At 37.9% G+C, this 25,050-nt stretch overlaps 1 protein-coding gene across 6 annotated transcripts in view; it reads left to right on the forward strand.

Moving 5' to 3' along the window:
* Positions 1–25,050, forward strand: part of LOC127496305 (sialic acid-binding Ig-like lectin 14) — a 139,998-nt gene that overhangs the window by 109,487 nt on the left and 5,461 nt on the right. For 3 of the 6 annotated variants that reach the window (XM_051864192.1, XM_051864191.1, XM_051864187.1), the window contains exons 3-8: positions 11,034–11,414; positions 11,601–11,897; positions 11,978–12,077; positions 13,603–13,641; positions 23,347–23,379; positions 23,547–23,594. In XM_051864192.1, the coding sequence (XP_051720152.1) occupies positions 11,034–11,414; positions 11,601–11,897; positions 11,978–12,077; positions 13,603–13,641; positions 23,347–23,379; positions 23,547–23,594 (898 nt within the window). Of the gene's footprint in view, positions 1–9,771; positions 9,873–10,852; positions 10,906–11,033; positions 11,415–11,600; positions 11,898–11,977; positions 12,078–13,602; positions 13,642–23,346; positions 23,380–23,546; positions 23,595–25,050 lie in introns of those variants that run through there. The other 3 variants (XM_051864188.1, XM_051864189.1, XM_051864193.1) reach the window with 3 other exon arrangements.

The raw sequence follows: 25,050 nt of genomic DNA on the forward strand, positions 1-25,050 counted from the left end.
GACACTCTTAGACAAACATGCCCATTACATGTTAGCTAAACAATGACAATTCATACATTTGGACACACAAGTTACTCGGCAGAGAGACTTCACTCTCATCTCAAATCAATACATTACACTTCCTTAAAGCATCCAAAACACACCAATATAAACAATATCAGTAACATTTGCATTAACCAATAGAGCAAAATGTATACCATAGGAAAAAAAAAACAAAAAAACTCAAGCAACATATTTATGTTTACCCCAGAACTTTTTGCTGGTTCATTATCTCAATAAATCTCGTAACTGGTTTAAACAGTCTACCAGCTCTGGATTTCACACGACTTAGTGAACGTTCAGCAGGAAAGTTATAGACGCTTATATTCGACACTGAATTAGCTTCTTCATGGTGACCACCATTAGGCATCGAAGCACTCAAGGAGACAGGAGCAGATCTTTCAACTTGCTCTGCACTAGATTCAGGTACACTCCTGTCCAAACTCTCAAAATCATCATAACCCTTGGTTCTCAGCTGGGTTGTATCAGGGCTGCTAATCACATCCTGCTCCAATTCATTAGACTGAGCCGTATCCAAGGCTTGTAAAGCCTCAACAACATCTGTAGCTTCCTCCACATCGCACGTCTGCATCATTCGTGCCATCGGAAGGTAGCTGTGATACCCACGCTTGTGTCCTGTAATTAGAAGTATCTTCCGACACATCAGCGACCACAGAATCAACACTCTCAGAGTCACTCAGGTGGTTTTCGGTCGTATCTCCTTCCAAGTCATCATCAGGAAGTGGAAGAAAGTTTACTGGCATTATAAGGTTACGATGTACAGTCTTCACAACACCAGTACGACTGTGCTGAATTCTGAAGGTATGACTGTCTGCATTAAGTCCAACAACAGTGTACACTGCATCCTCCCAAAGATCGGCAAGCTTCCGTTTCCCACGTACTCCCTTGTTGACAAGCAAAACTCTATCACCAACATCAATTGGTCCACCCTTGACTCTCCTATTGTACAATTCAGCATGTCTCTTAAGCTGTTTTGTGGCAGATGCCTGTGCAACGTGCATTGCCTCCTTCATATCTCTCCGAAGAGCCTGGATATAATTGTCATAGTTAACATCAGGACTGTCCAGAACAGTTTCAAATACCAGGTCAACGGGCAGGCGCGGAGTCCTCCCAAACATCAACAGGAAAGGAGCATACCCTGTGGTTTCATGGACGGTGCAATTATAGGCAAAAGTTAGAGTTTTGAGTACTTGCGGCCATTTATTCTTGGTCTTTGCTGGCAGAGCACATATCATGTTGCCCAGCGTCCTGTTCATCCTCTCACATGCTCCATTACCCATCGGATGATAGGGAGTTGTTCTCGATTTTTGGACTCCAGCGACATTCAACATCTCAGTGATCAGGGCACTCTCAAAGTTGGCTCCTCTATCAGAGTGTATACGCCCTGGGAAGCCATAAACACAAAAGTAGTTATGCCACAATTGATGTGCCACTGCTTTGGCAGACTGATTTGGACACAATAAAGCATTAGCCATTTTTGTGAAGTGATCTGTTACAACAAGAACATCCAGAGACCGGTTGGCAGAGTCCTCCGCTGACCAAAAGTCTATACAGACTAGTTCAAGGGGCTCTGTTGATATGATGTTCTCCAACGACGCACGACCCTCCGGTTCTGGTGTCTTGCTGATCACACAGACGACAGCACTTCACATACGCTCTCACATCCTTCTCCAGGCCATACCAAAAGAATCTTTGCCGAGCAAGATAAAGAGTCCGCTGCTGACCTTGATGTCCTGCTTGGTCATGAACACCTTTTAACACCATGGTTTTCATTGCGTCAGGCACGACATACAGGTAAGTTTTCTTTTTGGTTACACTATTCTTTGAAACCCTGTACAACACACCATTCTTCATCAGTAGTTTTCCCCAGTGTTTCATCAATTTCAAGACAGTCGTTGGTTCGTTTATTCGTCCCCTCCTGTTAGGTCTCCGTCCCCTCTCGACAAAGCAAATGACCCTGCTCAACACATTGTCTTCCTGTTGTTTCTTAATCAGATACTTGTGGGAGAGCACATCAATGTCTGGCGATTCTGATGGCATTATTGCTTGCGGAAGGTGAGGCAGAAGTAAGGTATGCGACTTGATGTTCTCATTGCTGTCCCTACAGGAGTGCAGAACAGCTTCCACTTCCTGCTTCGACATTGTGCCAGGTATGGAGACTTTAACTGTATGGCAGGCAACAGCCACTCCTTCAGTATCAGGAGTACTGTCAAAGGGGTGAGTAGACCAGCGAAAGACATCTTGAATATGGTCTGTTTGCACAGCTTCAGCCTCTGCCAGCAATTTATTATAAGGAACTCTCGTCAGATGATGGAGTACACTAGGGTGCACAAAGGGCTCTTGGCTCAGGGCGTCAGCAACTACGTTTTTTGGACCAGGAACGTACTTGATGTCAAACTGGTATGGCGCTAGTTTAGCAACCCATCTGTGTTCGCAAGCATCCAATTTGGCTTTGGACAGAATATATGTTAATGGGTTGTTGTCTGTCCAGACAGTGAATTTCTGACCTCTGAGCCAATGATGGAATTTGTCACAGATAGCCCATTTCATGGCGAAAAACTCCAATCTATGTGCAGGGTATCGTGACTGAGCATAGGTAAGTGACTTGCTCGCGAAAGCAACTGGCCTAGCGACTGTTCCACCAGCAGGAAGCTGGGACAGAACTGCCCCAAGTCCATTACTTGACGCATCCACTGACAGCAAGAATGGCTCATCAAAATTTGATGGGACAAAACGACTTTTTCAAGCAAGGCATTCTTCAGTTGTACAAAAGCTTGCCTACACTCCTCAGTCCAATCTGAAGAAAACAACTCCCTCTGATATGTTCGACGCTTCCATTTTCCACGTGGAGCCTTTGTCCCAGTAGTAAGATTGAACAATGGTTTGGCAATAACCGAACACTCCTCAATAAACTGCTGGTAAAACACTACCATACCCAGAAAAGATCTTATTTTCTGCCGGCAGGGGACATTAGTACCTTCGACCATCAGATCATCTTCAGTGACAGAAGCGATGGCTTGGATTTTTTCAGGATCGGTAGCAATACCATCCGCACTAATGATGTGACCTAAAAATTTGACAGAACTCCTCAAGAGATGACATTTCTTCGCTGTTGAAATTCTGATCCCCAAATATCGTCAACATCATCCGCATGAAAGTGGCCGGACTGTTACACAGCCCCTGCGGTAAACGATTATATTCGTATAACCCAAAAGGTGATGTGAACGCTGTGTATTTCTGGTCATCTTCATGTACTTCTACATTATAGTAGCCAGATGTGAGGTCCATAGTTGAAAAATAAGCATTTCTACCCAATGCAGCAAGAGCGTCTGCTTGATGGGGAAGGGGATGCGCGTCTTTGATTGTGCGGGCATTAATCCAACGAAAGTCTGTGCATATTCTCAAATCTCCTGACTTCTTCCAGACTAGGACAAGAGGTGATGCTAACTCACTACTAGATTTCCGTATGATTTCACGCTCTTCCATTCATTCAAAGCCTGTCTAAGTTTGTCATATTGATTTGGAGCAAGGCGTCGATACGGCAACCGAAAGGGTTTGTCGTCACTCAGGCGAATGCGATTAACAAAGCCTGTTGCTTTTCCACAGTCCAACTTGTGTCTGGAAAAGATAGAATGGTACTGAGAGATAAGCTGAACAAGTTTTGCTTTGCAGTCAGCAGACACATCGCAAGAGTCCACATCCAAGTCAGCTAAGCCCAAGTCATGCAAGACTGCCATGTGATTAGCGGAGTCATTCGATCCAGATTCGACTGGTAAGCTTAGAGCATCTGTTACACTCATTTCATCCTGCCTGTCAGTTAAAACATCAGCTGTTCTCTGAACATTTTGTTCTAAATCAAATGAGCAACCATCAGGAATTTCAGAGCTGTCAAAATCCTGCAAGGCCATGCAAGGAAAAGCATCAGAAAGCGTAGAATTTCTTTTCAAAGTCACTGCTTTCTCAGAAGGATTTATCACTTTGAGTGGGACCCATCCATCCTTACGTATCAAAGCTACTGTTTTTCCAACCAGCACTGACCTTGGCCTTGATTTTATTCTGCTGGGCTCCAAAATGACAGCACTGCCAGCTGAGATGTCATGAGTGCCTTGCAGTCTGCCCCAAACTAAGTTTTCAGTCATGGGCTCGAGTGACACTGCCTTTTTGATTTTCACAATTCCTACTAAGTCAGGGACAGTACCATTTCTCCACTTCTCCACATTGGCTAGCAGGTCCAGTAACTTGTTTTGTTCATTGTTAGCGTACTCACGGTCAGACATACTTATTAGTAACTCTGTAGAGCTTCTCAGCTGATGAATCAAATGTTTCAAGAGGTTACTGCCAAGAATTAGATCATCACTCTGTCCATCGACTACCAAAGTCGGAACAGTGACGTGACAGCCGTACACGTCCATATCCAGCTCACACACTCCTAATGGGTTTGTTCTGGTGCCTCCACATCCAACTAAGACAACATCTGTTGTGGCAAATGAAAGGTTTGACAGCACACCAGTACTCAGCAGTTGTGGTAAGATCTTAGAGCTCATGGTGCAAGCCATTGACCCACTATCGAGCATTGCTTTTGCCTCAACTTTTCCACCAATAATCACTGAAGTGTAGAAAAGATCCTCATATGGCTTAAGTTTCTGTGTATTTTGCAAGACAACTGTACATTCGGAACTATACTCTTCACATACACTTATATAGAGAGATTCCAGATCACAATCCAACAATGATGGGGGATCATCATTTGGCCTTACATTCACCCCCTCCACATGCAGGCCTATTCGTTTCCCGTACGTGGAGGAGCATCCAACTCAGGCATCCTATCGGCAGCTGTGCAGGCTTTGGCTTTAGAACACTCCACACGTGAATGACCTGCTTTGTAACAAAGAAAACACAGATGATTTGCTCTGCAATGAAAATGGGTGGTGTGGCCAGTATCTCCACACACCTCACATGGTAGAGTAGGCCTCACTCTGCTTCTCTGTGACCTAAACGCATGACGCTCCATACCAGACTGATTTCTTGATTGCCCTTGGTCCAAGACACGTTCTAGCATCGCTAAGATTCGTTGCATGGGTTCAACATGCTCATCAGTTGGAGTTTGGTATGGAACAGACTCAGGTTTATCAGTTGTCTTAACCTTTGTTTCAGTAGGCTGAACAGCAACTTCCTGTTTCAGAAGAGGAATGGCTGGGGAACCTCTAGACACAGAGCTACATCGTTTCTCTCTACCATACTCTTCCAAACGTGCATGGACATCTGCTGCTGTCCACTGTTCCAATGGTCTGCACTTGAAAATTAGTGAAAGCTCAGGATCTGGACAATGTCTGATAAACATTACAGTGAGCTCACGGGACAGATCATCAGTCTTTTTATTTTGTCTCTTTAAGCAGTCCTCGGCCATGTCCATGACTCTATTTAGCCTCAACCAATAATCAAAGGGGTCCTCACCAATGTGTGGGAGTGTGCCATAAAAATCAGCTAATGGCATGCTAGAAAAAGCTGTGTCACTGAAGTGTTGCTTCAGCAAATCAAAAATAGGACTTGGATTTTTGGACAAATCAATAGAGGGGTTACTGCGCAAGCCCACCCTCACAACTTCCCGTGCCCGCCCCATAAGCCTACTCATGACTTCATCAGCTTGTTCTTGGACTGGTGTGCCTATTTTGTGCAAATATGACTGCACTATGGCTTCCCACTCGTGTATTGTGTATGGATCAGTCCGATCACCCCTAAAACAAACAGGTTCTTTGATTTCAGATTTTAGAACTCTGTTCAAGACAGATGAGTCTGTATTACTTGAACTACACATTTTAGACTCTAAACAGGAAGCAACGCTCTCCCCAATAGAGCGTCCCATTCGTTCTACCATCCCCACAATTAATTCCATTGACTCATCCCCTCTCAGACTTGGTTGTTTCAGTCCACCTTCATTAAACTAAGGAGGTGGAGGACTTGAATTATTATTTACATCATCAACAGCCTCTAACGCAGACATTGGAGTCGATGTGACAGGAGTATAATCAAGTCTGCCTCTCTTTTTTTAGAGAGATAAGTATATATATATATATATATATATATATATATATATACACTTCAAAGTTCAATCTTAAACTGCTATCGTTGTAAAATAAGTCAATAATGCTTTCAAATGGATACCACAGTACCAGCACTTTGCTCCTCTCAACGGTGAAACATGTTCCTTTACTCCTCCTTGTGGACAGAAACGGTATTGCGCCTAACAGCACCGACGCGAAAACTCATCACCCACGGCACAAACTCCTCTGGAAACCTCCGATCGGTCGTCTCAGCACGCTGCTTCCAGAGTCACGGCACCATTGTAACGGGGCTGTCTCTGCGTTGTGTTGTGTAAAAGTTAGGATGGACACCAAGTCGCGCTTGAAGACAGGTTTTTATTCTGTTGACAACATATTAAACAGCGGTGATCAGATTCGCAAATCACCCTCGTGCGTGTTCGCAGCCATTCACTCTCTCGGCTGGCGTGAATCTATATTGATTAACATTTATATGAACAGTTATACGATAACACAATTGAGAAATATGTACCTGTTGACAACATATTAAACAGCGGTGATCAGATTCGCAAATCACCCTCGTGCGTGTTCTATAATGAGGTGAACAAACTTGATGTTACCACAAATGTGATGAAGCAAAAACACAAATCATACAATATACCTTTAAACACATATCTATATCAATATTAGTCCATAAAATGGTTATACAATTAATACAATATACTTTTATCACGGAGCACTCACTCACCGCAGCCATTCACTCTCTCGGCTGGCGTGAACCTAAATGACCCTACTGGAACCAGTTCATTCTATGGGTGGAGTGTGCAGGTTGAGTGCAATTAAAGGGGCCATACATGAAAATGTGTAGCAAGTGGAAACACCTTTTTAACCCTGTTACACTGAGAATATTTACCTTTATGGAATAATCCACTAATGTCTTGAGATACAATGTGAACTAAAATTCTCAGTTGCACGTGCAATCGCGCATGTCTGGGAAACTCATTAATATTCGTGTATGCTCTGCCTTCGGTAACCGAAAATCTCAGAAACTGAAAATCTCGTAACCATAGATATACATAATAAAGGCTAGATGTCTTACGGTGGAGTCTCTAACGTCATCACCGGCGGCCATCTTGTTACAGGCAAGCTTTCTGGCGGGCTCTGTGGTACCTGATGTAAGGTGAGTGATCTGCACGAACACAAATACTCTTATCTCGCTGAAATCTTGACTGATTTACAAATAGTTTGGTTTCTTACAAACGTTATTAACGTGGCTATAATTCTGAATGCTTGAACATGTTGAAATTGCAGCTTTTCTTTTCGAAAAATGGCTTAATCATGCAGCATAGTTGTGTATCACGGCTACTTGCGCAAGTTATCATGGCTGAGACCACAATCGAGCTGTTCAATTATATAGGTTTTACTGACACCAATAACGATTTTATGACAACTAATCTTTTGTCAAAATTACAATCTTTGTGGATGTGGTTGTAGTTATTAGCTGGCTAATAACAAGAAGCTTTGAGTGAGACCTACTAGTTACAGTTTAGCTGCTACCCAGCAATTTTACATCAGTGGGAGAGGCAGAATTGCTCTTTCTTTTCAATATAACTTAAGTTGCTCATGATTTCCAATCGGTTTGGTTTGTTAAAAACATCTTACATTATGATACAAGAAATTGCTGGCTTTATAAGAGAAGATGCCAGACTTTTGTGCAGCCTACGGATGCTCCAATCGCCGTAGTCTCAAAACAAGAGCCCGTGGGATCACCTTTCACCTGTAAGATATGACAATATTCTGATTATATTTGGGATAATCGTTAGTTACTTAGTGGATATATGTACAATACAGGTCCTGTTACACAGGAACAGCAGGGCTATGACATAATAGTATTACAAGATTGTTGTTGACCCAAAGCTTTTTACAAGTTTGTTTACACAATCGCAGGATGTTTCTTTTGGACACCTGTTTTTTTTTTTTTTTTTTTTTTTTTTGGAACAGTGATCTCTGAAATAGGCACAGTGCAATGTCAAGGGGAAAAGCCTAGTAAATGGCCCAACCCTGAAGAAGTTAAAATAAACATGTAATAATTCAAATTATTTTATTATAATGGTAATATTCATATTATAAAAGTGTGTGTGTGTGTATATATATATATATATATATATATATCTCAGTTTTAGTAGCCTATATATTGATTTAACATAAATACCTTGTGCGTTCTGTTCAATGTTATTTTCATATGGAAGTCCATGGTTATAATTATTCATAAGTATGCAGTGTCATAACTACATCTCTGACGTTTATAACAAACCAAACAGTTTGAAAATCGGTAGAAAATTGAGCAAGTTATGATTATTTAAAAAGTACATGCACCATTAAAACACAATGTTACGAGTGAGCGAGCTGACTGTTACAAGATGGCCGCCAGGTGCGGTCGTCGACCTCCATTGGCCAGCAGCGCGGACGAGACATCTAGCCTTTATTATGTATATCTATGCTCGTAACACCTGGCCCACATTATGTTGTAAACTCTCACGTTAGCCGAGCACAAACGTGAATAGCTGATAATGCATTACACTTAGTAAACAAAAGTCGTGCTCCATCCTTGATCATTACTCCAAGTAATAAGACAGACAAGCTGCATTAATTGACACATTTTTAGACAATATTGGACACACATCTGAATAGCAGAACTACAGAAACGTGAGTTAGCCGGTTAGCAGGAGACATATTGACGAGGGTGTACGTTACACAACATAACATACAAAACTACGAATTTTGAATGATCGCTAGAAAATATACACATCGATTATTAATCATACTTGCAGATTGAGATTCAGGGGAGCAAGCTAGTCCAAAGAAACTGGGCATTGATCCATATTTTAAGACCAAACGTTTTGTGGATCCTGCGTTAAACTCCCGAGGTTTGAGAAGCAGTCATCAGTAAAATGACGGGAACACAACAAAAGATTGTACTGTTGTGGTATTGTTGAAAAAAAAAGAATTTTCTCTGGCGTCTGTGCGCGCAATAAGTGGGCGGGCAATATGTGTGTGACGTCACAACGAAACGGCGTGGGATTCACTTTTACAAATGACTCGTTTAATTGACTCAGAGTCGACTCTTACCTTTGAGAGACAATAACTTTATAAACGGTGCACTTTCAGATTTAAAACTTTGCAGGATGTTTTCATTCATTTAGGGCTGTGTTACACACTAAATGAAAGGTAATTTTCAAAAATCCATAATAGGGGCACTTTAACATCACAGGACAATGTTGTGAAGCAGTAATTTACAAAGAAAACTTGTTGAATCTGTTCTGGTCAGACAAAAACATCTCCTGATTCCTGCTGCTTCTTGGACTGCTAAAGGACTTAACATTATTGATTTTGGATGTCAGAGAAAATTCAGTGTTGACTGATTGTAGATACCAGATTAAACTGATATCTTGTGATGGGAGGTGTAAAGCAGCTGGATTCCCTAAGAATATGAATTCTGCTTAGTTGGTCAAACCACCTAAAGATGCATATTTCTGATTGTTTTGATCAAGTAATAAACATTCATTCTCTTGTAGATCTGAACTTCGCCCTGATGCTCAGCGTCCTCAAGGGATGCAAGAGAAAATGAGAAATGAAATAAAGGTCTGAATTCTCAGAAGTCTGTGAGGCACAATATACTTCCTGTTCTTTTTTAAGCAATATCACTGGTTTGCATTAGAATTCAGTCAGTCAGTCAGTCAGTAAAGGCACACCAGTCACACTCTGAAAAATAAGGTAGGCTCCCTTTCTTTTTTAAAATAATTATCATCAAGATAAAATGAATGAAAAATATTCCTGATTCTAAGCATAGTGATAGTATTTCGATCTAAACACAAATGTCTGTGTATATGAAATTTTATGAATATATGATGAATGAGAAAATACTAAATATACATACAAAGAGGTATTGCCTTGTATTATTTCTTATATTTAATATGTTCTTCTGTTAATATTTAGTATACGGATACTATTAATTATTAAAGTTAATTTCCATTATTTATATCATATTTGATTGCTTATTGATTATTGCGAGATGTTTATCTAGTGTATGATTTATATTAGATGCATATGTATCACATTATTTTTATTTATTTATTTATTTTTTCAGATGCAAAGGTTCTTTTGCTCTTAATTTACTCCCATGCATATTTCTAGAGAACTGAAACAGGTCGTGTATTAACCTCACAAAGGTTCACCTAACAAAAAAAAAAAAAAAAAAAAAAACCTTCACACTTGCCCTCCTAAGCGAGGCCCGTATCTATCTTTATCTTCTTCTTTTTTTTTTTTCCTGTTTGTCCAGTATTGCTTGTGACCTAGTAAGCACAGGCAAATGCTAAGCTTAGAATGATGTTAGACTTGTACATACTTCCCTTCTGTCTTGACTGTCTGACTTATGAAATCTCGTTGGTATTCTCATTGTATTTTCTTCAAGTAATCATTGATTAAATTTGTTACTCCTTTATCAACAAATATCAGTGTCCAACAACCTTGTCTACTGATTCTACTTGCATCAATATGATCAATAAATTATAAATTTTTGTTTCCAATTTTTATCACCTGAAAACTCTCAGGTATATATATATATATATATATATATATATAAACACTATAATTAAAGCCTGTCCAATGCCCTAGATAAAGATTGTCGTATGCGCAAAGTAATCAGTAAACATTTTTTTGATCAATTTCTGTGTTTTTGCCTCTTCGGTTTCTAGAGTCCAGTCCAGCATGGGTGTATGGGCACGAGTTCTTCTCTGCTGGCTTCAGGGTATGATTTTAAAGCATTATTTCCATACATTATATGAATAAATTATTTTAATTTTTTGTAAGATTATTTAAAAAATATATATTTCTATTAAAACATTTTTCACTGATTGTATTATTATGATTTTGCAGTTGTTTGTGCTGTCGTGTTTGGTGATGTTTGGAAGGTGAAGGTAGAGTCTGAAATGGAGGCTCTGGTCTCATCTTGTGTCGTGTTGCCCTGTTCATTCAAATACCCTGCTCAACAACAGCCCTCCAGTCGTATTAAAGGCATGTGGCACATGAAGGACAAATGGGAGGATTTCATCTATCACAATGATCCTACAAGGGTTCTAGACAATTTCAAGGGTCGTACAAAACTGATTGGGTCACTGGGTGATTTAAACTGCTCCTTGGAGATTGATGAAGTCAAAAACCATGACAACGGCCCGTATTGTTTCAGGGTGGAATTAGAGACATCAAAAACAGACAAATACTCCTTTGTGGATAACTGTGTGACAATTAATATGATTGGTAAGTGTGCTTTTGAGCTGTTAACCTATAATTACAACACCTAAATAGGGTACAAAATAAGAAAGCAGACTAAAAAATGGAAAGAGTCCAAATGATGTTTTTGTGATTAAATAATTAGTAAATAAGCTAATTTTTTATTTAATTTACTATGTGAAATATATGTTTTGTCATTCAAAATATGTATAGAGCAAGCATTAAAACCTGAGCTGCAGGCTGAGACGGCTGTGCAAGAGGGTCAACCCACAGTCTTCAAATGCTCTATCCGGCACACCTGTCCGTCCCATCAGCCCACTCTCAGCTGGAGCCACTCTGGAAAAACCATCATGAGCTATAAGGAAATTGGTCATGGAAAATGGGAAGCAGAATCTCTGCTTACCTTCATCCCAACAAAAAAGGATGATCACAACTCTATCACATGCACAGTCAAGTACCACGGGAGTGTCAGGGGTGAAATGCAAGCCACACAGCCTATCTTTGTGAAAGGTATAACAATAAAACTCATCTGTGTATATATTGTTATAAGTGATAATTTTAAGTAATTAAGTGATTTTTGTTTTTATCAGAACAAGCAACTCTCAACCACATCCTCATACCAACCATCTCTGGTCTTGGAGCTGCTCTTTTGGTTGGATTACTGTGTTTCTTAGTTGTCAAGAGATACAAGTGAGTCTGAATATGATTTAAAAATAAATATCAATGAGTAATATTAAGCACTGCATTCCTGAAAATATCTGATATTTGAGTAAATTCCTTATATTGAGTAAATTTAAAATTTGAGTAAATTTCGTAATTTGATGTATAATTGGTTTCTTTTAAAACACACAGAAAAAAGGGAAACTGCACACCAAACAAATTAAAAGTTCAAGATCTATTGAAAATTAGTATTTTACTAAAGATTCTCATATTAAGTGATAACAGAAGCAGTTATCTATTTTTTTTTTTTTTTTAACTTTTTTTTTTAAGTTTAAGCACTGAATATAGTCTAAGATGAACTGAAACGTTTGTTTGTTTTTTTCTTTTTGCGCACACTCACTTTTTTGTTAGTGCTCTTTGGTATTCTGTTGTCACTTTATTACTAATTTTCAATGGATCTTGAACTTTGAATTAGTTTGGTGTGTGGTTTCTTTTTTCTTTTTCTTTTTTTTTTTTTTTTTTTTCATGTTTTGTAAACTGAATCTATGCACCCAAAAAATATATTTCACGTACACATCAGTGCAGGACTTTTTCTTATTTTTTAAAAACACTGTACTTATACAGTGAGCATTTGAGAATGCATTATAACAATGTTACTCAACTCCAGTCTTTGGGACCCACCTGCCAGAATGATTTAGATGTCTCCCTATTTAACACACTAACGGTGCGTTCCGAACAGGATATGTCACCCTCTGAAGGGCACTTCAGAGTGAAAGCCATCATGGCTGCCATGTTGAAGGGTCGTTCCAAACCGAAGTGCTCAAAACTGGCCACTTCAAAGGGCCCTTCGGAATGAAGGTTTTCGAAGGGCACAACTGATGGACACTTCGGGCCCCCATGATCCTTTGCACAGGGAAGTTGTTTGACGTTACAGAATAGGTACAGGAGACTCAGAGTTCGAATTTACCAATAAATGTATGTATAGTATTTTTCTATACTACTGTAATATTTATACGAGTTAGATTTGGTGCATTATTATGGTCTAAACGGCATTGTAGCCTACTTCAACAAAAATACTTTACAGCTACCTTTATCAGTCCATTCAAACATTCAAATACATAGACACAATATGGTGCGATAAACTAAAAAATAAATAAATAAATAAACGTTGCACAATCTACTCATCGTTCAGAGCGTGTTTTTTGGGGGTCAACTGTACAAAATGTGCAACAAAGGCGCCTCCTTGATTGTCTCGTTAAGATGACGCAGAAGTGCGTTCCAAAAAAATCGTTTTTTTGACCCCTACACCCTTCATCCCTTCGAAGCTCTCACTCTGGAGGGTAAACCCTTTGAAGGGATTAGGGCATAGGTATGAGCCCTTCCGAATGGAAAGCAGGGTAAGAAGCTGATGAGTTGAATCAGGTGTTTTAATTAGTGAGACATTTAAAGCATTCTGGTAGGTTGGTCCTAAGGACTGGAGTTGAGAAACACTGCATTACAACATTCTGGTATCTTTCAGTAATATTTTGTTTTAAATCACTCAAATCTTTCCCAGGAAGCGCATTGCAGATCTTCAATCCAGAAACGACAATGGGTGAGTATTAACAGCAATTCTACCTGGGAACATTATAGTACTGATTTTAAAATTTGTGACTTTGAGTCCATCTGTGAACTTTGAGTTATTTATAGTAGTGTACTCTAAAAAGCTGATAAAACAAACTTTTACATATATATACAGTGCTTAACAAATTTATTAGACCTCCACCCAATGTAAGGTTTGTGCCACATCTGCCCTAAACTAACAGTGTTGGTGATTACCAAAATCATTTTTTATGTTTCTTTAATGGTTAATGGTAATGGTTTCTGTAAATAATAAAGTGATGAGTGAAAGTGAACTTGCTCTCCCATTCCTTCAAAAATGCGTGCATGACTTAAGAAAGTAGTAATGTTAAAACGGTGAAAAATTACGTTACAAAAATAGGGTATTTAACAAGTAGGATTAATAAAATAATGTGCACCCGTCCATGTAAAGATTGAGGTTTGTCTAGACTAGTGTTGTCACGGTACCAAAATTCCAGTAGTCGGTACCAATACCATAAAAATTTTACGGTTCTCGGTACCAATTTTGGTAACACAGCAAAATATGTTGGAACTATTTTACTATTTTATATAGCCTATTTTAAAACATATTAAATGGTAATCATACATATAAATATCTGGAGCGTGTGTGTATGTTTGTGTGTATATATACCTCAATGAATTAAATTTTGAAATAGGCTATATAAAAAAAAAAAAAAAAATGCTCAAACATCCATTTTGTAACAGACGTGCGTGTTTATTTTAGCTATTCCTTCAATGAAACGACACACTATAGCCTGTAAAACTATGAAATAAATATCAGTAAATAATGGTAACCTAAATAATAAGAAAGTTAAATATAATTTTTTTTTTTTTTTTTTTAACATTCGTTTTTTATTTCTACACAAAGATGCGTCATATTGCCTACTGCTCTGCTCTTTGAGAGGGATGTGGGACACAAGCAGGAAAGAGACCATTTCGCTTTAATAATATCTTCATGTTATATCCTGATGTTACAAGGAACTGACACTTGTTGTAAAAGGTCTGAAGAGCGAGTTTTATCTTCACACATTCAGGCTATATTTGATTTAGCGCTGACAGGGAAAGCGAAAGTAAAAATGACCAGCGTGTGTGAAAAGCGCTATACAAATAAACTTGATATCGCCTTATCAAGTCTAATAACAAGCACAAACTGTGTTAAATAGAAACTGACGTGCAAGCGAAAAGGTTTCTGTCCTACGGTGTTTTTTCTATTTTACCACAGTAAAGAATGCGAATATATAATAGGCCTAAAAGCGAACGAAAGAAAGAAACATTTATAATCCCCTGCGTGAGTGAAGATTTGGGAAAAGAAACAGAGATTCCATGTTCAGTGGAATAACTAATGGAATATTGTTAAATTCTATGCTAATCGGGTGACCAGATCGTGATTGGCAAAACAGAATACAAAGCTTAAATTTATGGACTCACCTACCTCTCTCATTCGGCATGAACCAAAATGTTTCCATGCGATGTCACATTTAATTGCTAACCTATTATTTCTTTTGTAAACAAAGCTTTGTGCTTCACTCGTGTCATATTCAAGTAAATACTGGCACAGCCCTATCAGTGGGTACCGAATATACCCGGATTCTCGGTACTACCGGTACTACAGAAATGCTGGTATCGTCACATTTTCAAAATTTCAGTACCGACTTGGTACCGAAGTACCGGTACTTTTGACAACACTGGTCTAGACAGTGTCTGTAAGACTGCATTTCAGCCGTTTTTGTTAGCTGTTTCTTTATTTTTACTGCATTCTGGAATGTAATGTCTTCTTTAAAATAGTAAGGTTAATTGTTTTTGAGTATGAAATTTTAGTAATGGAGGGAGATTTTACTCTTAAATAAAAAGTTTTTGAATGATATCGTTGTGTGATGCTGTGCTGTTTGCATTAATGCAATATCAATAGACATTGAGGGGGGCACACGTCACCAATATCTATTTGATTCTTAATGCTGCTCTGTTGCACTGTACCGCTCTGCATGTTGTTAGGATGAAAAAAAAATGTAAAATGTTAAGCCAATCCACTTAACAGTGCAAATTCTCAGCGTGATGCTTCTATTTTAATGATGCAAGAGTTCAATGTAAGGTATAGGCTATAGCTAAACATAATAAATGGCAACTGTTTTACGATAGAACCCTTACAAAAAAGAAGTTTATTCAAGTGTGCTATTAGTGTACTTATTTTAAACTAAAAATAAGAAAGTATACTTTTAGTCTACTTTTTATATACTTCTCAGAAATACAGTTGTGGTCAGAATTATTGGCAACCTTGATAAATATGATCAAAGATGACTGTAAAAATAAATCTGCATGGTTTATCCTTTTGATCTTTAATTCATAAAATTAGCAAAAATCTAACCTTTCATTGAAGGAAAAGAATTGAAAGTGGGGGGAAAAATCACATTATGAAATAAATGTTTTTCTCCAAAACACATTGGCCACAATTATTGGCACCCTTTTATTCAATACTTTTTGCAACCTCCTTTTGCAAAGATAACAGCTCTGAGTCTTCACCTATAATGCCTGATGAGTTTGGAGAACACCTGACAAGATATCAGAGACCATTCCTTCATGCAGAATCTCTCCAGATCCTTCAGATTCCCAGCTCCATGTTGATGCTTCTTCTCTTCAGTTCACTCCACTCATTTTCTTTAGGGTTCAGGTCAGGGGACTGGGATGGCAATGGCAGAAGCTTCATTTTGTGCTCAGTGACACATTTTTGTGTTGGTTTTGATGTTTGTTTTTGGATCATTGTCCTGATTAAAGATCCAACCAAGGCCCATTATTTTATTTCTAGCAGAAGCGGTCAGGTTTTGATTTTTTATCTGTTGGTATTTGACAGAATCCATGATACCATGTATCTGAACAAGATGTCCAGGACCTCCAGCAGAAAAATAGGCCCACAACATTAAAGATCCAGCAGTATATTTAACCGTGGGCATGGGGTACTTTTTATCCATGTGTGCACCAAACCCATCTGGTGGGTTTGATGCCAAAAAGCTCTTTTTTTTTAGTTTTATCTGACCATAGAAGCTGGTCCCGTTTGAAATTCCAGTCTTGTCTGACAACTGAATATGCTGGAGATTGTTTCTGGATGAGAGCAGAGGATTTTTCTTGAAATCCTCCCAAACAACTTGTGGGGATGTAGGTGCTATTTGATCTTTTTTTTTTTTAGGATTTCTGAGACTTAAGACTCAACTAATCTCTGAAATTCTCCAGCTGTGATCCTTGGAGAATCTTTGGCCACTCAAACTTTCCTCCTCACTGCGCATTAGGATGACTTAGACACACATCCTCTTCCAGGCAGATTTGTAACATCTTTAGTTGATTGGAACTTCTTAATTATTGCCCTGATAGTGGAAATGGGGATTTTCAATGCTTCAGCTATTTTCTTATAGCCACTTTCTATTTTGTGAAGCTCAACAATCTGTTGCTGCACATCAGAACTATATTCTTTGGTTTTACTCATTGTGATGAATGATTAAGCAAATTTGGCCTTTGTGTTTCCTCATGTTTATACTCCTGTGGAACAGGAAGTCATGGCTGGACAATTTCATGTTCATGATCACCCTGGTGTGCTAAAAAAATGAATGGGAATATACTTCAGAGATATTTTACTCATAAACAATTCTAGGGGTGCCAATATTCGTGGCCAATGTGTTTTGGAGAAAAACATTTATTTCATAATGTGATTTTCCCCCCACTTTCAATTCTTTTCCTTCAATGAAAGGTTAGATTTTTGCTAATTTTATGAATTAAAGATCAAAACAATAAACAATGCAGATTTATTTTTTATAGTCATCTTTATCATATTTACCAAGGGTGCCAATAATTCTGACCAAAACTGTACTTAAAATTAACTTGAAATATACTTCTTTTTCATAAGGTAAATGTTAAATGACTGACAACATTCCAGTGATCTACTCAACTTTTTTTCAGATGTTGCCATTTTGATTTTGAAGTGAATATAGGCCTACATAATTTACGTGATTCTAACTTGTGTAATTCGTTTGAATGTGACGAGACAAGAAACATTAACCGAGTCGTTTTTGGCATGATATGCATATGGTTTGAGTGAATGTGTGCACATTTGAAAATAAAACGTATTATTTACAAACAGTTTAAATGCATTACAATAAATTCTAGTTCTTTTACTAATTTATTCTGTGAAATCCCTTTAAATCCTGGGCCACAGTCCGGAGGCCGGTTAAATTTTGCAAGGAATTTTGTGCAGATCCCCCATCAAAGCAGAAGAAGAGCCCGTTTCATTTTTACCTTTATAGTCCAAAATGTCCATTCAGTAGGCTATAAACTCAGTAATACAGTCGGCAGTATGAGGATGCGCAATGCTGGAGCTTTTATGTAAACAGGTCGCGTGCTGCGTTCATCCAATCAATGACACTGACACCGCAAATATGCAAATAAGAACATTAACCCAGGGTTTAGGTATGTATAGTATGAAATGTCAGCTAACCAATACCCAGGATTAATTGTTAACCCCATTGGCCTGTTGCACAAAGCTGGTTTCAGTTGCTGAAAGTAAGTTTGAGATTAGTTTGAGAAAACTCTTTCTCTGGCTCAAGAAAGTGGATTGGTTTTTAGTGGTGTTCATCGCCATGGTAACTTATGCTGCATGGCTAACCTGCTCCGGAGCAGGTTTTATTCTGGGTTTGAGATCACAAACCCAAACTGGACAAGTCAGCTATGAGTGAAGTGACACTTATCTGATGTAATAAAGCCTCTCCTCCTGTATCTCTCACTTCAAATTAAAGCAGTTTAGAGTGAAAGAAATTTAAAGACAAAATTGCTCATCCTTTCCTACTAGTTATTTATTTTATTTTATTTATATTATATGAATAATTCATATAATATATGAATATAATTATTATATTAATTGACAATTAATAGTAAACTTTGCCTTAAAATTAGTATAAATATAATACATGCATTAAATATATAAAGCTTTTAAACAAATTAAAGTATTACTTCACTTTCAAATGAAAACTAGCTGCTTTATTCACCCACAATCCATCCTAGGTGTATATGACTTTCTTCTTTCTGATGAACACAATCGGAAAAATATTAAATATCCTGATGCATCCGAGCTTTATAATGGCAGTGAAGAGGGTTCACGAGCATGAGCTGAAGAAAGTGTCTCCATCCACATCCATCCATCATTAGCGTGTACTCCACACGGCTCCGGGGGTTAATAAAGGCCTTCTGAAACGCGAAGCGATGTGTTTGTGTAAAAAAAAATATCTATATTTAACAAGTTATGAAGTAAAATGTCTAGCTTCCGCCAGACCGCCTTCCGTGTTCAATGTACGAAGAAAGTGTAAAACTCTTGCAGTTCAAAAAGCTCACGAAAGTTGGCACAAAGGTGGCCTCAAGCTGAGCGCCTTATGTCTAACTAGAGCCCAAATGGGCGAAGGTCTCAGCAGAATGACTCTCTAAAGCTGTTTCTCAACTGGTGGAGACCGTTCTGAGTGGGTTGTGGAGTGCCTGAGAAAAACATGCTGTCCCGATTCAGTACCTGCAGTTAGATGAGATGTTGTCAAGCTATATGTCAGTGTCATTATTCTAATGTTATTTTTGTAGCTTGTTACAAAATAAAAAGTCTCACCTCAGAAAACGGAACTTTCCTGTCCTATCAGATGTTATACTGTGCTCGTAGCGTGCACTCTTCAATTGCATGAGCAAATGCGGTGGCGACGCACTGTATTTCACTTCAAAATAAAGCGCAAGAGAAACTATGAGCATGCAAAGCCGTAGTTACGTTGTCAATTAGTAAGTCAAGAAATAAAAGTAAAGTACCAACAAATAACATAAGTAGTATGTCGTGTGTTAGCTGGGAAGGATTTGCATGCAGGCATGATGTTAATAAAAATAATAATATGTTTAATAAATATAGCGCCTTTCCAAAGCTTAAGGATGCTTCACAATAACAGTAAGGAAAAATCAATCATTTCACACACACACAAATAATGTTCATTCATCAGCAGCAGTTTCCATGTTTCATTAACGGTTCATGTCAGTAGCCTATTGTGTATTTACCATGGTAACTGTTGTTTCCATGTTGTTATTTTGTATATTTTTAAATTACCGACCGTATATATGAAACTTGTATATTATATTCATTCGTTACACACAGACTGATATATTTTAAATGTTTATTTCTTTTAATTTTGATGATTATAACTGACAACTAAGGAAAATCCCAAATTCAGTATCTTAGAAAATTAGAATATTACTTAAGACCAATACAAAGAAAGGATTTTTAGAAATCTTGGCCAACTGAAAAGTATGAACATGAAAAGTATGAGCATGTACAGCACTCAATACTTAGTTGGGGCTCCTTTTGCCTGAATTACTGCAGCAATGCGGCGTGGCATGGAGTCGATCAGTCTGTGGCACTGCTCAGGTGTTATAAGAGTCCAGGTTGCTCTGACAGTGGCTTTCAGCTCTTCTGCATTGTTGGGTCTGGTATATCGCATCTTCCTCTTCACAATACCCCATAGATTTTCTATGGGGTTAAGGTCAGGCGAGTTTGCTGGCCAATTAAGAACAGGGATACCATGGTCCTTAAACCAGGTACTGGTAGCTTTGGCACTGTGTGCAGGTGCCAAGTCCTGTTGGAAAATGAAATCTGCATCTCCATGAAGTTGGTCAGCAGCAGGAAGCATGAAGTGCTCTAAAACTTGCTGGTATACGACTGCGTTGACCTTGGACCTCAGACAACACAGTGGACCAACACCAGCAGATGACATGGCACCCCAAACGCGACTGTGGAAACTTTACACTGGACCTCAAGCAACGTGGATTGTGTGCCTCTCCTCTCTTCCTCCAGACTCTGGGACCCTGATTTCCAAAGGAAATGCAAAATTTACTTTCATCAGAGAACATAACTTTGGACCACTCAGCAGCAGTCCAGTCCTTTTTGTCTTTAGCCCAGGCGAGACACAGCGTGTCTGTTGTTCAAGAGTGGCTTGACACAAGGAATGCGACAGCTGAAACCCATGTCTTGCATACGTCTGTGCGTAGTGGTTCTTGAAGCACTGACTCCAGCTGCAGTCCACTCTTTGTGAATCTCCCCCACATTTTTTAATGGGTTTTGTTTCACAATCCTCTCAGGGTGCGGTTATCCCTATTGCTTATACACTTTTTTCTACCACATCTTTTCCTTCCCTTCGCCTCTCTATTAATGTGCTTGGACACAGAGCTTTGTGAACAGCCAGCCTCTTTTGCAATGACCTTTTGTGTCTTGCCCTCCTTGTGCAAGGTGTCAATGGTCGTCTTTTGGACAACTGTCAAGTCAGCAGTCTTCCCCATGATTGTGTAGCCTACAGAACTAGACTGAGAGACCATTTAAAGGCCTTTGCAGGTGTTTTAAGTTAATTAGCTGATTAGAGTGTGGCACCAGGTGTCTTCAATATTGAACCTTTTCACAATATTCTAATTTTCTGAGATACTGAATTTGGGATTTCCCTTAGTTGTCAGTTATAATCATCAAAATTAAAAGAAATAAACATTTGAAATATATCAGTCTGTGTGTAATGAATGAATATAATATACAAGTTTCACTTTTTGAATGGAATTAGTGAAATAAATCAACTTTTTGATATTCTAATTATATGACCAGCACTTGTATGTTAAGTAAAGTGGGACAGTACTCACAGAGGGCTGAACACTTGATGTCATTGCCTGACTGGGGCTCAGATGAACGAACCTCAGATGGGGAGGAGGTCAAACTACACTCAACCTTACAGGGTTAGTTCACCCAAAAATGAAAATAATGTAATTTATTACTCACCCTCATGTCGTTCTACAGCCATAAGACCTTTGTTCATCTTCCGAACACAAATTAAGATATTGTTGATGAAATCCGATGTCTATTGAGAGCAAAGCCAGTCAAACTCTTAAGGCCCATAAAGGTACTAAAAGCATTTTTGAAACAGATCATGTGAGTTCAGTGGTTCTATCTTAATATTATAAAGCGACAAGAATATTTTTTGTGCGCCAAAAAAAACAAAATTACGACTTTTCAACAATATCTATATGGGCAGATTTCAAAACACTGCTTCGGAGCTTTACGAATCGAATCAGTGAATCGGAGCGCCAAAGTCACATGATTTCAGCAGTTTAGCCATTTGTTAGGAGATCCGAATCACTAATTCGAAACAAAAGATTCATAAAGCTCAGAAGCTTCATGAAGCAGTGTTTTGAAATCGGCCCATATAGATATTGTTGAAAAGTCGTTATTTTGTTTTTTTGGCGCACAAAAAAAGTATTCTTGTCGCTTTATAATATTAAGATAGAACCTCTGAACTCACATGAACTGTTTTAAATATGTTTTTAGTACTTTTATGGACCTTGAGAGTTTGAATGGCTTAGGTCTCAATGGAGGCCTCACTGAGCCATCGGATTTCATCAACAATATCTTAATTTGTGTTCCGAAGATGAACAAAGGTCTTACGGGTGTAGAACAACATGAGGGTGAGTAATAAATGACATTATTTTCATTTTTGGGTGAACTAAACCTTTCTTCATGATATTCATGTTGACACGTAGGCAAACAAACGGATACTGAAGACAAAAGAAGATGTTGACATGTACTACAGGTGCCCTCTTGTACTCACGGTCATACACGTAGCCACGTCACAGGCTGTCGCTGGCCAATGACATTGTCACATTTGAATCACATGCTTTAGATGCCGGTCGCACTGGAGGAGTTTCCCAAAGTGGCTTCGGACACAGTGCCAGTTCCTATTTGAAAGGGAACAATATTTATGGTACTCAGACAGGAAAGTTATATGCAATTATTTTGATAAAGATAAAGACGATACATTTCTAGTTTCAACATTATTTATTGTTCAGATATTACTCTTTAAAAGAAATAATTATTAGCTGTATGCAAAGTTTATGCAAAGTGACCCACATTTGGTTTTGGACCCCTGTAAATGTACATTTTAAGAGTTTACTCATGGAGCCACATTGAAATCCCCATATCTGTGGAAATGAACCATATAGGGCATTAAAATATAAGATACTAAAAGAAAAGTTTGCTGAGAACCAAAATCTAAAAGGGTATTAAGATATCATTACTTCTTGAGTTACAGGAATGTAAACTTTGGGGGGAAAAACACAAGTGCTTTTTCACATTTTTGAACAGTCACCATTGGCATATAATTCAACAGAGTCAACAGATTTTACTAATAGACTACCAATCTCTGTGTAAAAATAAAATAATGCGGCTATCTTTCTGAAGTCTTTTTTTTACCCCCTTTAATTTGGCTCCAAATCTCAGGTGAAAATGATAATTTTTTACATTTGTCACCCCCCTTTACAAAATATTGGACTACTCCGTTAATATTTGTCCATGACATTTAATATTTTGTCTTTCTTCTTCTTTTTCTGTTATAAAAAGAAATAAAGAGAGATCAAACTATATGTCTTATCTGATTGGGGTGGAGAGGGAAAGTACATCATGTTTAAAGATGCTTCCTGCTGATGAAACCACATAGATCTGTTTCCAATCTAATAATACAGTTACTAATTATATGTTAAAATGTAACAATAAGAACCCATAAGTAAACAATGTAATTGAAAGTAGAAAGTCATTAATACTTGTTTTATAATTGTTTTACTATGATAATCTCAAGTGTTAATTGTTTTTTAGAATATGGAGTCGACTATCAAGAATGTCTCGCAGGTAATTACTACACTTATAAATCTGTTTTTAACATCTGTATTGAATGATTCATCAACCTCCATCAGTTATAAATGAACTTGAACTGAATTAAATCCTTGACTTTCTCCTGTGTGTGTGTGTGTGTGTGTGTGTGTGTGTGTGTGTGTGTGTGTGTGTGTGATCATCAGGTTTCGTTCAGATGAAAGCAGCGGTGGTCCAGGTGGCAGAGAGCAGAGGCAAGTACACAACAGCTTCTAATGCGCTCTTCTGCAACAAGCCAAGACAAAACAATTCCTCTAGCAGAAATTTACTCAATCTGTGATTTGATTTGCATTTTAATTATGGTATAGAGTTGTTTTTTTTATGAATAGAGACTTAGTTATCAGCAGGAATTAAAGTTGTGGGACTGGATACTATCTGTAATCCATACTTTATGCTAGGGCAGAAAATGGATAAAAGTTTATGTATTAAGGAATCATTTTAGATTAATCTGTTAAGCCTGTTCAGATGCAATGTTGTACTTTTCTTACAAATGTATTTTCTTCCTGTTTCTCAGTAGAGCTCAGTACTGTGATTTGTCAAATATTCATTATTCATGAATATTGACAAATATGGTAGATATAGTATGCAGGAAAAACTCAGATCAGTTGTTTTACAGATTGTGTGATGATTATAAAATATAATAAAAATAAAAAATTTAGTAATAAAAATATTAATAAATTATTTTTATGTTATAAAAAGAGAAAAAGATCAGACAAAGAGTCAAACTGTAAATGGTGCTGATGAGTTATTTTGAATCATATGACCGAGGTGGAGAGGGGAAGTACAGTGAGTTTAAAGATACTTCCTGCTGATAAAAGCACACACTGTTTCCAGTGTCTATACTGGCCTATATATTAGTAATTATTGTGATTTTTTTTCTGTTTAACACGTTAAACATATTAAATGCAATTAATGCAGAATTCTTTTTTTTTTTTTCCTGGCACCTTTGGATAGTGTTACAGTATATGATAACACTCTCATTCATTGAAGTGCTTTTAAACCATTCAAGCGCAAAAAGAGAACTAAGAGATTAGTTTATTCAATTCCTGTATATTTCCTACCTGAATATTACTGTTAGACCTACCTGAAAATCTTAAAGGACTGTTACACGGGTCAAGAACAACAAAAACAATAACTTGAAGATTTTTTTAAAGCTGCAGTCTGTACATTTTTTTGGGTTAAAAATAATCCAAAATAAATTTTTTAAGCAAGTACATAACCAGCCAGTGTTCAAAACTATCTCCTTACCTTTGCCCGATTCACAACGGTAAGCTTGTAATAATGTTTTCAAATAAGAGCAGTACTGGTGGGTTTCCACTGGAAATTCAAGCATGCAGCCGTTTGTCTTTGCGTCATTAAGTCATGTCTGTTTACATGAAGAAGGAGTCCCAGCTAATAGGCTAAATCACATGTGAGGATGGTGGATCATTTATAGCCTTTTCTCACAGCACAGCAGTAATTAAACTTATCATTTTGATGGCAGATTGTAATCCAGAAAGGTCAATACTGCAGAGTGGCTACAGAAATTGAAATCTACATGTAACGCTAATACACACTAAATACACATAGTCATGCAATGCTGATGTTGTTAACATTAACAATTTGAGAACAAAGTATAACAATAATAATAATTTGCACGGTTTGATGTGA

The sequence above is a fragment of the Ctenopharyngodon idella genome, chromosome 15 (assembly GCF_019924925.1).
Source record: "Ctenopharyngodon idella isolate HZGC_01 chromosome 15, HZGC01, whole genome shotgun sequence".
Lineage (NCBI taxonomy): Eukaryota > Metazoa > Chordata > Actinopteri > Cypriniformes > Xenocyprididae > Ctenopharyngodon > Ctenopharyngodon idella.